The sequence below is a fragment of the Phoca vitulina genome, unplaced genomic scaffold, assembly GCF_004348235.1.
Source record: "Phoca vitulina isolate PV1807 unplaced genomic scaffold, GSC_HSeal_1.0 scaffold28, whole genome shotgun sequence".
In the NCBI taxonomy this organism is placed as follows: Eukaryota; Metazoa; Chordata; class Mammalia; order Carnivora; family Phocidae; genus Phoca; species Phoca vitulina.
The window spans coordinates 12,417,980-12,437,543 of NW_022589731.1; the positions used below are offsets into that span (position 1 = coordinate 12,417,980).

The 19,564-nt window shown below is 35.2% G+C and overlaps 1 protein-coding gene across 5 annotated transcripts in view; it reads left to right on the forward strand.

Moving 5' to 3' along the window:
- Positions 1–19,564, forward strand: part of ATRNL1 (attractin like 1) — an 839,540-nt gene that overhangs the window by 355,980 nt on the left and 463,996 nt on the right. For all 5 annotated transcript variants that reach the window (XM_032423422.1, XM_032423427.1, XM_032423424.1 and 2 more), the window contains exons 23-24: positions 8,913–8,991; positions 11,068–11,225. In XM_032423422.1, coding sequence (XP_032279313.1) covers positions 8,913–8,991; positions 11,068–11,225 — 237 coding nt within the window. The remainder of the gene's footprint in view (positions 1–8,912; positions 8,992–11,067; positions 11,226–19,564) is intronic.

Here is a 19,564-nt window from a genome sequence, read left to right on the forward strand (position 1 = left end):
ATCTTCCTGATTAATTGATCCACTTATCATTATATAATGTCCTTGTTTGTCTCTTGTTAAAGATTTTGACTTAAAGACTATTTTGTCTCATATAAGTGTAGCTACCTCTTCCTTCTTTTGTTTCTTATTTTCATGGAATATCTTTTTCAATACCTTCACTTTTAGTCTAAAGTATCCTTAAATCTGAAATGAGTCTCTTAGGATATTGTTGGGTATTGTTTTTGTTGTTTTCTTAATCCAGTTGTCCACTCTATGTATTTTGATTGGGGGTTTAATGGATTTATATTTAAAGTAATTATTGATAGGAGAGGACTTACTATTGCCATTTTGTTAATTGTTGTCTGTCTTATATTTTTTTGTTCCTCTTTTCTCCCTTGCTTTTATTGTGCTTTATTGATTTTTTTGTAGTGATATGCTTTGATTTCTTGCTCTTCTTCTTTTATCTTCTGTATGTATTTTCTTTGTAGTTATCATGAGATTTACATACAATATGTTATAGTTACAGTAGTCTTTTTTAAGCTAAGAAAACATAACTTCAATGACATGCCAAAAGTCTGTACTTTTACCTTTGTCTCCCCTCTCACTCTGTCATTGATGTTATAACAGTTTAGCTTTTTTTTTTTTTTTTAAATATGTAAAGCAGATCTAGTCGTGATGAGTTTCCTCAGCTTCTGTTTGTCTGGGAAAGTCTTTATCTCTCAATTTTTTAAAGAAGAGTTTTACCAGGAATTGTATTCCTGGTTGGTATATTTTTTCTTGCAAAACTTTTAATGTGTCATCTCAATCTCTTATGGCCTTCAAAATTTCTGCTGAGAAATCCACTCCATAACCTTATAGGGCTCACTTGTATGTGATAAGTCACTTTGCTATTGGTGCTTTCAGAATTCTATCTTTGACTTATAACAATTTGATTTGATTTCTTTGGGTTCATCTTCCTTCTGTTTTCTTCAGCTTCATAAATCTAGATTGCCTATACTTCTCAGATTTGGGACATTTTAGGCCATTATTTCTTTAAATAAGATTTCTGCCCCTTTCTTTCTCTTCTCTTACTGAGACTTTCATTATACACACACACACACGCGTGTGCACACACACACACACACACACATATGTTTTTCTTGAAGTATTCCTTAAGTCCCCTAGTCTTTCTTCACTTTTTTTCTTTCTCTTTTCTTTTGGCTTTCTTACTGTGTAACTTTAGATGATTTGCCTTTGAGTTCACTGATTCTTTCTTCTGCTCGGTCAGGTTTGTTGTTGAGACTCTATATTGATTTTTTTTTTTTTTTTTTCACTTGCGTTATTGTATTCTTCTGTGGTTCTTGTTCATATATTGTTTTCTTGATTTCATTTACTTATCTTTCAGTGGTCTCTTATTACTCCCTTACTTCTTTAATATAATTATTTTGAATTACTTGCCAGGCAATTCTAGAGCTTCATTTATTTAGGGGTAGTTACTGGAGATTTATTTTGTTTCTATGGTTGTGTCATAGTTCTCTAATCCTTCATTTCCCTTGTAGCTTTGCATTGGTGTCTGTGCATTTGAAGAAACAACTGCTTCTCCTAGTCTTTATGGATCAGCTTCAAAGGGAAAGATAGTCATCAACCAGCCTCGCTAGAGATACTGGGAGCATCTGAAAATTTTTCTATGAATTATTATGTTCAACTCTTCCTTCTTCCCTAGGTTTGCATGTCTTCTCTGAATTTCAGAGAGTCATTTTGGGTATAGTGAGTTGTCTACATTTTCTCCTTGGAATGTGCACAGAAAATCCAGGGTGTTGAATGCACGCCCCATTCTTTCTCCCTTCTGAAGGAGAAGTCTCAGGGTTGTGCACCTTCTCCCAATGTTTGGGAGCCATGACAGTGGCAGTAAGCCACCCACTTATTTTCTTTATTTTTAGCTGCTGTCAGATGTCTGAACTATGTTTGTTCTGTTAGTGCTCTGGGTGAGTGAAACAGAAACAGATCCTTTGTGCAGTGCAATGAAAGGCCAGGGATGTTGGATATATGCTACACTCTCCCTTTTCCCTGAGGGAGAAGTCATAAGCTGAGATATCTCTGCAATGCTGAGTGCTGCCCTGGGGCAGGGTCTGAAATGGATAAAGTGAAACAGCACTTTTTACCCATTATAATGTGGCTATTGTTGGTTTTGTATTAATCTTTGGTACTGCAACTTTATAACTGGATTTTGATTTTCTCATAAAGGTATTTTGGTTCGTATAACATTGTTAAAACAGTGTTTTTATGGAGGATAAGGCTTGGCACTTCCTATTTCACCATCTTGCTGATGTCACTCCCTTTTGCTCTATTTTTTATTATATATTAAGCTACCTTTTAATCCATATCATATATTTTAATAGATTGACTACTGAGGTCTAGACAAGAAACATCATGGAAATATCTCCTAGTTCTGAGTTAGGGTGAGGAAAAGGAAACATTTTTAATTTAATTTAATTATGTTATGTTAGTCCCCATAGAGTACATCATTAGTTTTTGTTGTAGTGTTCCATGATTCATTGTTTTAATATAACACCCAGTGCTCCATGCAGTACGTGCCCTCCTTAATACCCATCACCGGGCTAACCCATCTCCCCACCCTCCCTCCCCTCTAAAACCCTCAATTTGTTTCTCAGAGTCCATAGTCTCTCATGGTTCATCTCTCCCTCTGATTTCCCCCCTTTCATTTTTCCCTTTCTTCTCCTAATGTCCTCCATGCTATTCCTTATGTTCCACAAATAAGTGAAACCATATGATAATTGATTTTCTCTGCTTGACTTATTTCATTTCGCATAATCTCCTCCAGTCTCATCCATGTTGATGTAAAAGTTGGGTATTCATCCTTTCTGATGGCTGAGTAATATTCCATTGTATATATGGACCATATCTTCTTAACCATTCATCTGTTGAAGGGCATCTCAGTTCTTTCCACAGTTTGCCTATTGCAGACATTGCTGCTATGAGCATTGGGGTGCATATGGCCCTTCTTTTCACTATATCTGTGTCTGTGGGGTAAATACCCAATAGTGCAATTGCTGGGTCATAGGGTAGCTCTATTTTTAATTTTTTCAGGCACCTCCACACTGTTTTCCAAAGTGGCTGTACGAACTTGCATTCCCACCAACAGTGTAAGAGGGTTCCCCTTTCTCCACAACCTCTCCAACATTTGTTGTTTCTTGCCTTGTCAATTTTTGCCATTCTAACTGCTGTAAGGTGGTATCTCAATGTGGTTTTGATTTGAATTTCCCTGATGGCTAATGATGATGAACATTTTTTCATGTGTCTGTTAGCCATTTGTATGTCTTCTTCGAGGAAGTGTCTATTCATGTCTTCCGCCCATTTTTTGACTTGATTATTTGTTTTTTGGATGTTGAGTTTGAGAAGTTCTTTATAGATCTTGGATACCAGCCCTTTATCTGTAGTGTCATTTGCAAATATCTTCTCCCATTTTGTGGGTTGCCTCTTTGTTTTGTTGACTGTTTCCTTTGCTGTGCAGAAGCTTTTTATCTTGATGAAGTCCCAAAAGTTCATTTTTGCTTTTGTTTCACTAGACTTTGGACATGTATCTTGAAAGAAGTTGCTGTGGCCGATGTCAAAGAGGTTACTGCCTATGTTCTACTTTAGGATTTTGATGGATTCCTGTCTCACATTGAGGTCTTTCATCCATTTTGAGTTTATCTTTGTGTATGGTGTTAGAGAATGGTCGAGTTTCATTCTTCCGTATATGGCTGTCCAATTTTCCCAGCACCATTTTTTGAAGAGACTGTCTTTTTTCCATTGCATATTTTTTCCTGCTTTGTTGAAGATTATTTGACCATAGACTTGAGGGTCCATATCTGGGCTCTCTATTCTGTTCCATTGGTCTATATGTCTGTTTTTGTGCCAGTACCATGCTATCTTGGTGATCACTGCTTTGTAATATAGCTTGAAATCGGGCAATGTGATACCCCCAGCTTTGTTTTTCTTTTTCAACATTTCCTTGGCGATTTGGGATCTTTTCTGATTCCATACAAATTTTCGGATTGTTTGTTCCAGCACTTTGAAAAATGTTATTGGAATTTTGATCGGGATGGCATTGAAGGTATAGATTGTTCTGGGTAGCATAGACGTTTTAACAATGTTTATTCTTCTGATCCATGGGCATGGAATGTTTTTCCATCTTTTTGTGTCTTCTTCAATTTCTTTCATGAGTGTTCTGTAGTTCCTAGAGTATAGATCCTTTACCTCTTTGGTTAGATTTATTCTGAGGTATCTTATAGTTTTTGGTGCTATTGTAAATGGAATTGATTCTCTAATTTCTCTTTCTACAGTTGCATTGTTAGTGTATAAAAAAGCAACTGATTTCTCTGCATTGATTTTGTATCCTGCCACATTACTGAATTGCTGTATGAGTTCTAGTAATTTGGGGGTGGAGTCTTTTGGGTTTTCCACATAAAGTATCATGTCATCTGCGAAAAGAGAAAGTGTGACTTTTTCTTTGCCAATTTGAATACCTTTTATTTCTTTTTGTTGTCTGATTGTCGTTGGTAGGACTTCTAGTACTATGTTGAACAGTAGTCGTGAGAGTGGGCATCCTTGACATGTTCCTGATCTTAAGGGAAAGGCTCTCACCTTTTCCCCATTGAGGATGATATTCACTGTGGGTTTTTCATAGATGGAGTTTATGAACTTGAGGAATGTTCCCTCTATCCTTATACTCTGAGGAGTTTTAATCAGGAAAGGATGCTGTATTTTGTCAAATGCTTTTTCTGCGTCAATTGAGAGGACGATATGGTTCTTCTTTCTCCTCTTATTAATGTGTTCTATCACACTGATTGATTTGTGAATGTTGAACCACCCTTGCATCCCGGGGATAAATCCCACTTGGTCCTGGTGAATGATCCTTTTAATGTATTGCTGGATCCTATTAGCTAGGATTTTGTTGAAGATTTTGGAATCCATATTCATCAGGGATATCAGTCTGAAATTCTCCTTTTTGATGGTTTGGGGATTAAGGTAATGCTGGCCTCATAGAATGAGTCTGGAAGCTTTCCTTCTGTTTCTGTTTTTTGAAACAGCTTCAGTAGAATAGGTATTATTTCTTCATTGAATGTTTGGTAGAATTCCCCAGGGAATCCATCAGGCCCTGGACTCTTGTTTTTTGGGAGGTTTTTGATCACTGCTTCAATCTCGTTACTGGTTATTGGCCTATTCAGGTTGTCAATTTCTTTCTGTTTCAGCCTTGGGAGTTTATAGGTTTTCAGGAAAGCATCCATTTCTTCCAGGTTGCTCAGTTTATTGGCATAAGTTGTTGATAATAATTTCTAATAATTGTTTCTATTTCCTTGATGGTAGTCATGATCTCTCCCCTTTCATTCATAATTTTATTAATGTGGGTCCTTTCTCTTTTCTTTTGGATAAGTCTGGGAAGTGGTTTATCGATCTTATTAATTCTTTCAAAGAACCAGCTTCTAGTTTCGTTGATTTGATCCACTGTGTTTCTGGTTTCTAATTCATTGATCTCTGCTCTAATCTTAATTATTTCTCTTCTAATGCATGGCTTAGTCATCGTTTGTTGCTTTTTCTGTATTCTTTAAGGTGTAGAGTTAGTCGGTGAATTTGGGATTTTTCTCTTTTTTTGAGTGAGGCTTGGATGGCTATATATTCCCCCTTAGGACTGCCTTTGCTGTGTCCTATAGGTTTTGGACTGATGTGTTTTCATTTTCGTTGGTTTCCATGAATTGTTTAAGTTCTTCTTTGATTTCCTGGTTGACCCAAACATTCTTGAACAGAGTGGTCTTTAGCTTCCAACTGTTTGAATTTCTTCCAAATTTTTTCTTGTGATTGAGTTCCAGTTTTAAAGCACTATGGTCTGAGAATATGCAGGGAATAATCTCAATCTTTTGGTATCAGTTGAGACCTGATTTGTGACCCAGTATATGGTCTATTCTGGAGAAAGTTCCATGTGCGCTCGAGAAGAATGAGTATTCTGTTGTTTTAGGGTAGAATGTTCTGTATAGATCTATGAGGTCCATCTGGTTCAGTGTGTCATTCAAAGTTCTTGTTTCTTTGTTGATTTTCTGCTTAGATGATCTGTCTATTACTGAGAATGGAGTATTGAGGTCTCCTACAATTAACGTATTGTTATCAATATGACTCTTTATTTTGGTTAACAGTTGGATTATGTAGATGGCTGCTCCCATGTTGGGGGCGTAGATATTTACAATTGTTAGATCTTCTTGTTGGATAGACCCTTTAAGAATGATATAGTGTCCTTCTGTGTCTCTAACTACAGTCTTTAGTTTAAAATCTAATTTGTCTGATATAAGAATTGCTACCCCAGCTTTCTTTTGAGGTCCACCGGCATGGAAGATGGATCTCCATCCCTTCACTTTCAGTCTGGATGTATGTTTAGGTTCAAAATGAGTCTCTTGTAGACAGCATATGATGGGTCCTTTCTTTTTTATCCAATCTGCAACCCTGGGCTGGCTTAGTTGTCACATATTCTTTCAATTTTTGCCGGTCTTGGAAGCTCTGCATCTCTCCATCCATTCTAAATGACAACCTTGCTGGATAAATATTCTTGGCTGTGTGTTCTTCTTGTTTAGTACCCTGAATATGTCTTGCCAGGCCTTTCTGGCTTGCCAGGTCTCTGTGGATAGGTCTGATGTCATTCTGATGTTCCTCCCTCTGTACGTAAGGAATCTCTTCCCCCTAACTGCCCTGAAGATGGTTTCCTTGGTTCTAAGATTTGTGAGTTTTACTATTACATGCTGGGGTGTTGGCCTGTTTTCCTTGATCTTGGGAGGGGTCCTCTCTGTCTCTAGGACACGAATGTTTGTTTCATTCTCCAGATTAGGGAAATTCTCAGCTACGATTTGCTCAAATATATCTTCTAGTCCTCTCTCTCTCTCCACCTCCCCCCTCCCCCCAGGATTTCCAATATTTCTGGCATTGGAACGTTTCATGGTGTCACTTATTTCTCTGATTCTATTTTCATGGATTCTGAGTTGTTTTTCCCTAGCCTCCTCTTTTCCCTTTTTGCCTATTAATTGGTCTTCGAGGTTCCTAATTCATTCTTCTGCCTCGCTTACCCTAGCTGTTAGATTATCTAGATTAGATTGGATCTCATTGATAGCATTTTTAAGTTCTGCCAATTCAGCTTTCATTTCTGCCCTTAGAGACTCTATGTTGCCATTAATTGATTTCTCCATTCTAGCTATTGTCTTCATAATTGCTAGCCTGAATTCCATCTCTGATATCTTGGTTGTATCTGAATCCATTTGTAAATCTGTGGCATAAGTCATAGTCTCTGAGTCTTTTCTATTTTGGGGGTTCTTCCTCCTAGTCATTCTGTTGAGGGGTGGTTGAGGGAATGTATAGAGTCCAAATTATTGACCACAACCCAAGCAAGATGCACCTGTTTTCTAGGGACCTTAGGATTGCTGGCCTCTTGATTTCCCATCCTGTCTTCTGGCGGAGGGGCCTGCAGCGCTGTTACTCAGGCAACCCTGTTTGGGCAGAGTTGTCCTGCCCTCTGTGGCAGGGGATGGGCTCAGTGAAAATCGTTTTTTTGGGGCTTTTGTTCTCTGGCGGCTCTCCCTGTCAGAGCCGTGTCTCTTCCAAGAGTCAGAGCAGAAGAGACCGTTTCCAACCCTCTGCCTCAGAGCCCAGAGATTGCAGTCTGTTCTTCAGTGAGCTCTCCAGGACACACTATCTCCGTTTCTGTCTGTGCTGCTATAAACTGCAGGGTCCTGGGTTGTGCGCCCCTCAGCAGCGCTCCCAGTCCTCGCCTCCATATGGGGGCATGTCTCTGCCCTTTATGCTTCTAAAACTGCCAGCCGCCCCCAGTTTGCACGTGTGGCCCTGCCACTCTGGGTTTCTCTCCAGGGGGCTGCCCTAAAGTCCTTTCCCCACCACTACCGGTCTGCGAGTCTGTGCTGAGTCCCCAGCACAGGAGGCTGTCACTCGCAGGTGGTGTAGGATCTCCATAGCCAGGCTCCCTCCCGCTCCCATTTATCCTCCCATATCTGCCCATGGAATCACGGATTCGTACCTCGAAACCAACCACCTGCAATTTTCTGTTTGTAGAGATCCAGATCTATCTTCTTACATCTCAGGCTGATTTTGTGGGTGTTCAGAGTGGTTTGGTAGATATCCAGCTCAATTCTGGTGACCGTTTGGAATAGGGTCGGTAATCCTCTGCCATCTTCCACTCCCCCCACACACATTTTCTTTGAAAGTGTAGGATGCTAAACTATCATGAGAGGTGCCCCTAAGAATGCTTGTAACATCATTATATCTAATTATATAAATATAATTTATAACTAAAATGAAATTCAACTTGGAACAGTTACTGAAATTAATATAGATTAGTGATCAGGGCTTCCTACTTATCCTACATAAAAAAAAAATAATAAATAGGTACCTTAATTATTTATACATTTCCTACAATTTGACAGTAGATTTAATTCTAACCCATTTTTACCTGAGAGTTCTAGTTTATGTATCATATATATATATTTTTTCAATACAGAAATGTTTGTATAATAATACTATATGCACCTAAGAAGAAATCTTTCAACAAAACAATAATCTCACATTGCTATAAAATTACTTTGGACTAACCTAAACCTGTATCATTTAACTATTAACTACAGGTAAGCAAAGAGAATCAAAATACAAATAATGAATTACAGCAACCTCTGGTTTACATACAGAAGGCTGGATTATAGTAGGGAGGATAAATGGGAACTTTAAACTACCTTTGAATTTATCACCTATATGTTTTCATTAAAAAAGTGTAACTGACATCTACACCTAGTTGAATATTGACAAAATGTATAGAGTCTGTGAAATATAGCATGGGCATAATTAAAACACAAAACATTATTTAGTGTAATTTGATTTTTTAACCCTAATATTTTCTTTCTTTGTAGTCAAACAAAAATTTGGATATTTCGATTAATGCATCAAACAACTTTAATCTCAACATTACATGGTCAGTTGGTTCAACAGGTAAGAGGATTTTGTTGTCACGTGTCTTTCACATGTTTGTTTATGGAATGTGTTCTAACATGGCCTTTTATTGTTAATTCAAATAATTGAAATTTTAAAAAAATGTCATTGTGCTGATTCAGGTAAAAATAATAAGTAGCATTGTTAATAAAGTTTCATTCCTTTGTCAACTTTGTCCCTTATTCAATTAAAATTAGATGCGTAACAAATACTGTACACCACATAATTTTTTAAAATGGTAATGTTATGAATTGCTATGATTTTAATTAAGATATTACTTCTTTAATGACTAGGGACTGAGATTTCGGTTATTTGATTCACTATTGAAGCTATAAATTTAATTATTAACCTTAATATTGATAGAAAACAATGAAATTCTGTGCATGCTGATAAATTAACATGTTTTCTATTACTTTCAAGCTTAGAAATATACTATTCCCTTTGTCAGCTTCAGTGCTGAGAGAAGGTTGGAAAAAGCCCCTATACTTAATATGTCTTCCATAATAAGGTTTTTAAGTTGAAGTTTTTGGCTTTTAAAAAATGTAACCAAGATGAAAGCAAACTATGCTGGATTATGAAAAAGTGTGCTCACTTTTTTGTATTTACATCTTAGGAAATTCTGTTGGTTTTTATTTTCTATATCAAAGATATACTCTTGCATAAAAGTGTTGGAATCTTCTTTAAAGAAAATATGTGGATTCTTAGACATCCATATTTGATTTCTGAAAATCAAGTCATTATGCCATTTTAATATGTAGAATCGTGGAGATGTAGAATTCAAGAATGATGAGGTCTTTGCAGTTCTAGAACCTATATTCCATGTGTTAAAAAATGAGAAGTTTGGGCAACTATATAGATATTTTGTTAATATGGTGCCAAACATATAGTAAAATCTTGGCATTTTGAGCTTCATTAATTAAGAATTCATGATGGAACACTGGGCTGGCTCAGTTGGTAGAATATTTATTTCTTGATCTTAGGGTTGTAAGTTTGATTCCCATGTTGGGTGTAGAGATTACTTAAAAATAAAACCATTTTAAAGAAAGGAATTCATGAAAACTTGTACTATTAATTTGAAATTTACTTTGGCACAATAAATTAACTCTAGAAGATTTTTAAAATTTGTTAACAAAAATAAATAAAACCTTTGTAATTAGTTTAGAATGGTGATTTTTTTTTCAATGTAAGAAATTGCTTGTAACTTTTAGATTCCCATAACCCTAAATCTCAGAAATTTTGATTTATCAGGTTAGGAGATGGGGTCAGGAAGTCTGCCTTTTAAAACAGCATCCCATGTAATTTTGGAATAGGTGATGAATTAGAAATTAATTCAGTTGCTCAGTGTACTAATTCTAAATATTTTTACTGTTTTTTAAGGTGGAAGGCTTAGTAAGATTGTTGGAAATGTTTTGTTCCAGTTGGTCAATTTCAGTAAATATTTATTGAGTATGCAATATGTGTTTAACTAATTAAACATTTAGCTCATGTTTTAAATTGTGGCCTCCTTTCAATTTATTCAAAGTAGTGATGGTTCAATTTGTGGTTAAGACAAATTGATTCCTTTTCCATTTTTAAATTGGATTGAGACATGTGAAATATGTCCTGATTTGTTTTGAGAGGCTCTGTGGAGTAGTAAATAGAAGGAACTCAGTGTTTGGAGCTAATATATACCTGAGTTCCAAAGTGGAATTTACCATTCAGTAGCTATAAACTTAAGGCAAGTGTTTTAATCTTTCTGAGGGTCAGGTTTCAATTTGAAAAATAGAGATGGAATACCTCTGGGATAAAACTGTTATTAGAAAAGAATATAAAATCTCTACACCAGTGACTAGTACATAGCACTTAATCAGTGGTATCATTTAAAAAAAATAATTTTTATACTATTTCCATTAATTTTATGATGACTTTTATTTCTCCTTTGTTACTCTAAATAGTGAACAAGTTTGTTTTGATAATTATGTTTTTATACGTACAGTTCTAAAAATTAAGTAAATATAATATATATTTTTAAGTTCAAAAAGATCCTTTTTTCCTAATAGGAGTTTTAAAAATTTGTTATTATTATTTACATTTTAGCTGGAACAATATCCGGGGAGGAGACTCCTATAGTGTCCAAAACTAATATAAAGGAATACAGAGATAGTTTTTCCTATGAAAAATTTAACTTTAGAAGCAATCCTAACATCACATTCTATGTGTACGTCAGCAACTTTTCCTGGCCTATTAAAATACAAGTAAGTGTTAATAGTGTTTAACATAATGACCATTGAGTATTTTCTTTACAAAAACAATGCTGTTTTTGTTCGAAGTAATGATATGGATAAGATTTCTATGTTTTGAACAACATGAAACATGTATTGATCCTTGATAAAAAGGGTACATTGAATGTCTAATGATGAATGTGTTGTTTATTTTTTGACTGTTCAAAATCTATTGGTTTAATGTTAATTACAGTTTTCTTTTTGGGTAACAATGGAGTGCCAGAGGTGCAATATTATTTCGCCTAGTTTATACTCTGACTGAGAAGACTAGGAGAACAGAATCCAAGTTCAGAAGGTTTATCTATGTGGTCTTGAAGTTTAAGATCCAGCATAGATAGAAGATAGGTTAAAAGTAGATGGCTTTCTCCTTTGTTATATTAGCTCAAAGGGAGGGCTTTGGCCTGATTAAAGTACAGGTGGTAAGTTTGAGGCCTGGTATCCAGGAAAGGGGTGAAAACTGGCTATTTCTAGGGACTGGGCTTTGCACCAGACAGCAGATCTTCTCAGTCTCTATGCCCAGGTTTTGACTCCTCTCATAGTTATGAGAGCCATGGAAAAATGTGCTTGAGTATTCCCCAGGGACTCCAAAGGATGACACAACCAGATTCCAGGTTTAAAATATCACAGCTGCCCCCTGACCCATGACCCAGGCAGCATGTCTCTCCCTTTCTCCTTTAATTTTCCTTTTTTCGGGCAAAATCTAGCGAAGGGGGACACACTTGCTGCTTTAACACTTCGTTTCCCTATGCCCCAACAGTGAACACTGTCAGTCACACAGCCAACAGATTATCTGTCCTACATTCAGGTTGTGAAACTCGATTGACTTGTATTTCTAGTTTAGTAGTCCTCGAAGTGTGGTCCCTTGATCACGAGCAGCAACGATAATGAATGTCTTTATTAAAAATGTTCATACTAATGATATTGAATCAATCAAAAAATGTAATTTTTTAATGAAATTATATTCTAAGAAATGCATCAAAACTTCAGATAACCAGATTGTTTGGGTTTTCTGATCAACTGTATACTTCATCTGAGGGTTAGATACTCTGTTCTTACAGCTTTACTTGAAATTATTTGCTTTGTTTAGAATCTCATTTTTCCTTTATTATATACTGAACATAATTTAAACTTCATTAAAAATTTAGGGTAATCAGTACTTAACAGTTGTTTAAGACCCACTACCTCTCACTGTTGATTTCTTTATGCTACATATAGATGTTGTATATTTCTTTCCTTTTTTTATTAAAGTATATTTCATTTTTTATTGTGTTTAGTGATAGGCTGCTAAAGGGTTTAGATTTACTGCTAGGAAACATTTAGGATGTTCTTTCTATCTTGAATTAGTCAGGGTTTGTGTTCTTAATTTATGCTTTTATGAAAGAAAAGCCTATATGTTGTAATGTTGGCATTTGTTCATATATTCATCTTTTATGACTGATTATTTGATTAGATTGAATTCAAATTAGTTTATGGAAATCTCCTATGTACCAAGCCCTGTGCTAGGTCATTATGTTTTAAAATCTTTAAGGGGTGCCTGGGTGGCTGTCAGTTAAGTGTCTGCCTTTGGCTTGGGTCATGATTTCTGGGTCCTGGGATCGAGCCCCGTGTCAGGCTTCCTTCTCAGTGGGGAGTCTTCTCCCTCTCCCTCCATCTCATTCTCTCTCTCTCTCTCTCTCTCTCCTGCTCTCAAATAAATAAATAAAATCTTTAAAAAAAAATCTTTAAAAAATGTACAGATTATTCTTTCCCCTTTCATATTAATGACAGCTTATGATCTATGACTAGAAATTATTTAATTTCTATGTGATTTGTGGGAAGATAGTGATTTTTAAAAATCATGTATTTATGGGAAAATTATTTTTATTTGTAAGGCTAATTCAGCATCTAAATTAAGGAAGTTAATTAACTAAGAAATATTATAATCACTACTCAGTAGTGAGAATTATTTTGATATTTTTATTTCTTCATTGTATAGTGATTGATTTAGATGCTATTATGGTCAGAAAATGCTGGAAATATTTTGACCTTGAGGATGTTGGATGCATCATTTTATTTTCTAGGATTTATACAGAAATATGAATCAGATTTTACTTGGTATATTCAAATTATGATTAAAGGCAACAAAAGGGTTCATCTATTGAGCTTATTAAGTAGTAATTAAAATTGATATAATTGTTACATTTTAAGTTTTTTCATGTCCTTCATGTGTGGTTATCTAATTATTTATTTTTAAGCAAATTACATCATTACTATAGAATGTTAATGAATATTTAATGGTTAAAAATTAAATTTTAAATTGAATTTTCTTTTGAGAACATACTAGCAATATGTTCTAGAAGCCACACCAGAATTTGTGTAATAAAGTTGAAATATTCTACTCTCCCCAAATAATAAAATTTAGAAAGTAACTGATGGTTAAGATAGGTAGAGCCTAATTCCTACTTTTTGATTAAAATAATTATATTAGTTCTGAGGAATATGTTATATTAAAGCATATGAGTATGTGTGTTTGTTTATAGGATTGTAAAATAACTTTACTATTTTAGATTTATTTGCTAATAGAATTGAAATACCCTGATTTTTTTAATGCTTTTGAATGCTTAATCAACCTTGTTATACAGGGGTAAGCTCCAGTTGGTCATTTGTATTACTTTTTTATGTATTGTTGGATTTGATTTGTTAAAATTTTGTTAAGAATTTTTATACCTATGCTTATGAGAGGTTATTAGTCTATAGTCTTGTATTTGTTGTAATCTTGTTTGACTTTGTATCATGGTACTGCTGGCCTTATAAAATGAATTGGGAAACATTTCCTCTTAATTTTCTGAAAGATTTGTGTGGAATTGATATTTTTTTTCTTAAATTTGTGGTAGAATTCAACATTGAATGTATTTGGACTTCCAGGTTTCTTTGTGGGAAGGTTTCAACTAAAATTTCAATGTCTTTAATAAGATTTAGAGGTTTGTGTTTTCTATTTCTTCTTGAATGAGTTCTATCAGTTTGTGTTTCGCAGTTATATTTCTCCCATTTGATTTAACTTGTAGAATTTATTGGCAAAAGATTATTAATAATATTTACGTGTTATCCAGTGGATATCATCACTCTTACTTCTGATATTCATAATTTATTTCTCCTTTCTTTCTCTCTCTTTTTTTCCTTGATCAGCTGGAGAGTTATCAGTTTCATTAATTTTTCTTTGAGAAACAAATGTTTCATTTATTTTCTCTATTTTTTCCATTTCATTAATTTCTTCTCTTTATTCCCTTTCTTTTGCTTACTTCGACATTAATTTGCTCTTCTTTTTCTGGTTTCTTAAGGTGAATACTTTCCAATTTCCTTTTTGATTTCCTCCATTGTCAGTTGAGTATTTAGAAGTGGCATATTTTATTTACAGCTATTTGGAAAATGTCTAAAAATGTTTCTGTAATGTATTTCTAATTTAACTTTATTGTCACAAAAAATATTTTGAATGATTTAAATTCCTTAAATTTAGTGAGACTTATTTTATGACCCAGTGTGTTTTGCAGAATAATGACTCCACAGAAGTAACCACATCCTAATCCCTGGTGCCCGTGAATATATTATCTTACATGAAAAAGGGGAGTGTGAACATGTGATTAAGTTTAGGGCATTAAGATGCTTATCCAGGATTGCTAAGTAGACTCAACCTAATTAGCTGGGTCTTAAAGTAGCGTTTGCTGCCTGAAGTCAGGGTTAGAGAGAGATGTGCATACAGAAGAATAGTTAGAGAGAGGCAAATTGCTAGCTTTGAATATGGGAAAAAGGGGCATCTAGAAGCTGGAAAAGTGGAGGAAACAGATTCTTCTTTAGAGCCTCTAAAAAAAAAAAAAAAAACCACAGCCCTGCCAATACCTTGATTTTAGTCCATTGAAACCTCTATCAGACTGCTCACAACAGAATTGTAAGAGTAAATATGTCAGATTTCTAACATACAGAACTGTGATAGTAAATTTGTATTGTTATTTAAGCCACTAAGGTCATGGTAGTTGGTTGCCACAGCAATAGAAAATGAATAAATCTGGTGTTTTAGTACATTGGGCTACCATAACAAAATAACACTGACTGGGTAGCTTATAAACAATAGAACTTTTTTGCTCACCATTCTAGAGGCTGGAAAATCACTATCAAGGCACCAGCATAGTCAGGTATCCTCTTTCTCATTCATAAAGTAGCACCTTCTCACTGTATCCTCACATGGTGGAAGAGGATAGGGAACTCTGTGGGACCTTTTTTGTAGTAGCACTAATCCCTTTCATGAGGGATCCACCCTTGTGACCTATTCACCTCCCAAGGGTTTTGCCTATTAATACCATTGCCTTTAGGAGTTAGCATTTCAGCATATGAATTTGGGGGCAGGGGCATAAACATTCAGACCATAGCACCCAGTATATGATCTATTTTGGTAAATGTTCCTTGGATACTTGCAAAAAAAGGTACATTTTGCTGTCATTGGGTGGAGTGTTCTACAAATGTGAATTAGGTCAAGTTGGTTGATGGTTTTTTATGTCTTCTAATGTTCTCATTGATATTCTTTCAATTTGAGAAATGAGTGTTGAAATCTATGACTGTAATTGTGAATTAGTTTATTTGTTCTTGTAGTTCTTTCAATTTTTACTTCATGTATTTTGTAACTCTTTTAATTAAATACATAAATGTTTAGGGTTTTTATGTCTTCTTGATGAATTGATGACTTGACTTTATCATTAGGAAATCACTTTCTGTATTCCTGGTAATATTCTTTGCTCTTACTTTTCCAGATATTATTATAGCCTCTCCAGCTTACTGTTTATTATAGCTAGAACACTATATAATTTTTTTATGTTTCAAGTTTTTATTTAAATTCTAGTTAGTAATAGTGTAATATTGGTTTCAGGAGTAGAATTTAATGATTCATCACTTACATATAACACACAGTGCTCATTACAACAAGTGCCCTCCTTAATACCCATCACCTATTTATTTAGACCATCTCCCTAGCCACCTTCCCTCCATCAACTCTGTTCTCTATAGTTAGAGTCTTTATGGTTTGCCTCCCTCTCTTTTTTCTTCCTTTCCCATATGATAATCTGTTTTGTTTCTTAAATTCCACATATGAGTAAAATCATATGGTGTTTGTCTTTCTCTGATTGACTTACTTTGCTTAGCCTAATCTACTCTAGCTCCATCCACATCATTGCAAATGGTAAGATTTCATTCTTTTTTAAGGCTGAGTGATATTCCATTGTATATATATACACCACATCTTCTTTATCCATTCATCAGTTGATGGACATTTGGGCTCTTTCCATTCTTTGGCTGTTGTTGATAATGCTGCTATAAATGTCTGGGTGCATGTGCCCCTTCGAATCAGTATTTTTGTATCCTTTGAGTAAATACCTGGTAGTGCAATTACTGAGTCATAGGGCTGCTCTATTTTTAACTTTTTGAGGAGCATCCATACTATTTTTCAGAGTGGTTGGACCAGTTTGCATTCTCACCAGTAGCGTAAGAGGGTTCCCCATTCTCTTCATCCTTGCCAAAATCTGTTGTTTCCCGTATTGCTAATTTTAGCTGTTCTGACAGGTGTGAGGTGGTATCTCATAGTTTTGATTTGTATTTCACTGATGATGAGTGATACTGAGCATATTTTCATGTGTCTGTTAGCCATCTGTATGTCTTTTTTTGAAAAATATCTATTCATGTCTTCTGCTCAATTCTTAACTGGATTATTTGTTTTTTGGGTGTTGAGTTAGATAAGTTCTTTATGGATTTTGGATACTAACCCTTTATCAGAGATGTCATTTGCAAATATCTTCTCCCATGCAGCAGGTTGCCTTTTAGTTTTGTTGATTGTTTCCTTTGCTGTGCAGAAGTTTTTATCTTGGTAAAGTCCTGATAGTTTATTTTTGCTTTTGTTTCCCTTGCCTCCAGAGACATATCTAGTAAGAAGTTGCTATGGCTGATGTCAAAGAGGTTACTGCTTGTGTTCTTCTCTAGGATTTTGACAGATTTCTGTCTCAAACTTAGGTCTTCCATCCATTTTGAATTTATTTTTGTGTGTGGTGTGAGAAAATGGTCCAGTTGCATTCTTCTGCATGTTGCTATCCAGTTTCCCCAACATCATTTGTTGAAGACTGTCTTTTTTCCATTGGATATTCTTTCCTGCTTTTGAAGATTAGTTGACCATATAGGTATGGGTTCATTTCTGGGTTTTCTCTTCTGTTCCATTGATCTAAGTATCTGTTTTTGTGCCTGTACCATACTGTCTTGATCATTAGAGCTTTGTAGTATAGCTTGAAGTCTGTAATTGTGATGCCTCCAGCTTTGCTTTTTTTTTTTCAAGATTGCTTTGTTTATTTGGGGTCTTTTGTGGTTCTGTACAAATTTTAGGATTGTTTGTTGTAGCTCTGTGAAAAAGGCTGTTCATATTTCGTTTTTTTTGTTTTTAAGATTATTTATTTATTTGAGACAGACAGAGAGAGAACAAGCAGAGGGAGTGACAGGCAGAGGGATAGGGAGAAGCAGGAGCCTGATGCGGGGCTCAGTCCCAGGACCCTGGGATTCTGACCTGAGCTGAAGGCAGATGCTTAACTGACTGAGCCACCCAGCCACCCAGGCACCCATGCTGTTTGTATTTTGATAGGGATTGCATTAAATGTGTAGATTGCTTTGGGTAGTATAGATATTTTAACAATATTTGTTCTTCTAATCCATGAGCATGGAATGTTTTTCCATTTCTTTGTGTCCTCTTTAATTTCTTTCATAAGTGTTCTCTAGTTTTCAGAGTACAGATCTTTTACTTCTTTGGTCAGGTTTATTCCTAGGTATCTTATGGTTTTTGTGGTGCAATAGTCAATGGGATCGATTCCTTGATTTCTCTTTCTGCTCTTCATTATTGGTATATAGAAATACAACAGATTTCTGTATGTTCATTTTGTATCCTGAGAGTTTACTGAATTCTTGTATCAGTTTTAGCAATTTTTTGGTGGAGTCTTTTGGGTTTTCTATGTGGAGTATCGTGTCATCTGTGAATAGTGAAAGTTTGACTTCTTCCTTGCTTATTTGGATGCCTCATTTCTTTTTGTTGTCTGATTGCTGAGGCTAAGAGTTACAGTACTATGTTAAATAACAAAGATGAGTTATATAAGACTGATGAATCATAGACCTGTACCCTGGAAACAAATAATACATTATATGTTAATTAATTGAATTTAAATTAAAAAAATAACAATGGTGAGACTGGACAATAAACCTGTCTTGTTCCTGACGGTAGAGGAAAAGCTCTCAGTTATTCCCTATTGAGGATATTAGCTGTAGGTCTGTTGTATATAGCCCCAATGATGTTGAGATATGTTCCCTTTATCCCTACTTTGTTGACGGTTTTTATCAAGAATTGATGTTGTACTTTTTCAAATACTTTCTCTGCATCTATGAGAAGATCATATGGTTTTTATCCTTTCTTTTATTAATGTGTATCACACTGGTTAATTTACAGACATTGAACCACTCTTGCAGCCCTGGAATAAATCCTACTTGATTGTGTTGTACGATTCTTTTAATGTACTGTTGGATTTGTTTTGCTAGTATTTTGTTGAGAATTTCTGCATCCATGTTCATCAGGGATATTGGCCTGTAATTCTCCTTTTTAAGTAGGGTCTTTGGTTTTGGAATCCAGGTAATGATGGCCTCATAGAATGAGTTTGAAGCTTTCCTTCCATTTCTATTTTTTGGAGCAGTTTGAGAAGAGTAGGTATTAACTCTTATTTAAATATTTGGTAGAATTCCTTTGGGAAGCCATCTGGCCCTGGACTTTTGTTTGTTGGGAGTTTTTTTTTTTTTTTTTATTGATTCAATTTTGTTGCTGGTTATCTGCTCAAATTTTCTATTCTTCCTGTTTCAGTTTTGGTAGTTTATATCTCTCTAGGAATTTATGCATTTCTTCTAGATTGCCCAGTTTGCTGGCATATAATTTTTCATAATATTCTCTTACAGTTGTTTGTATTTCTGCGGTGTTGGTTGTGATCTCTCCTCTCTCATTCATGATTTTATTTATATGGGCCCTTTCTGTCTCTTTTTGAAAGTCTGGCTAGGGTTTTATCAATTTTAGTAATTCATTCAAAGAATGAGCTTTTATTTATTTATTTATTTATTTTAAGATTTTATTTATTTATTTGAGAGAGAATGAGAGACAGAGAGCATGAGAGGGAGGAGGGTCAGAGGGAGAAGCAGACTCCCTGCCGAGCAAGGAGCCCGATGCGGGACTCGATCCCGGGACTCCAGGATCATAACCTGAGCCGAAGGCAGTCGCTTAA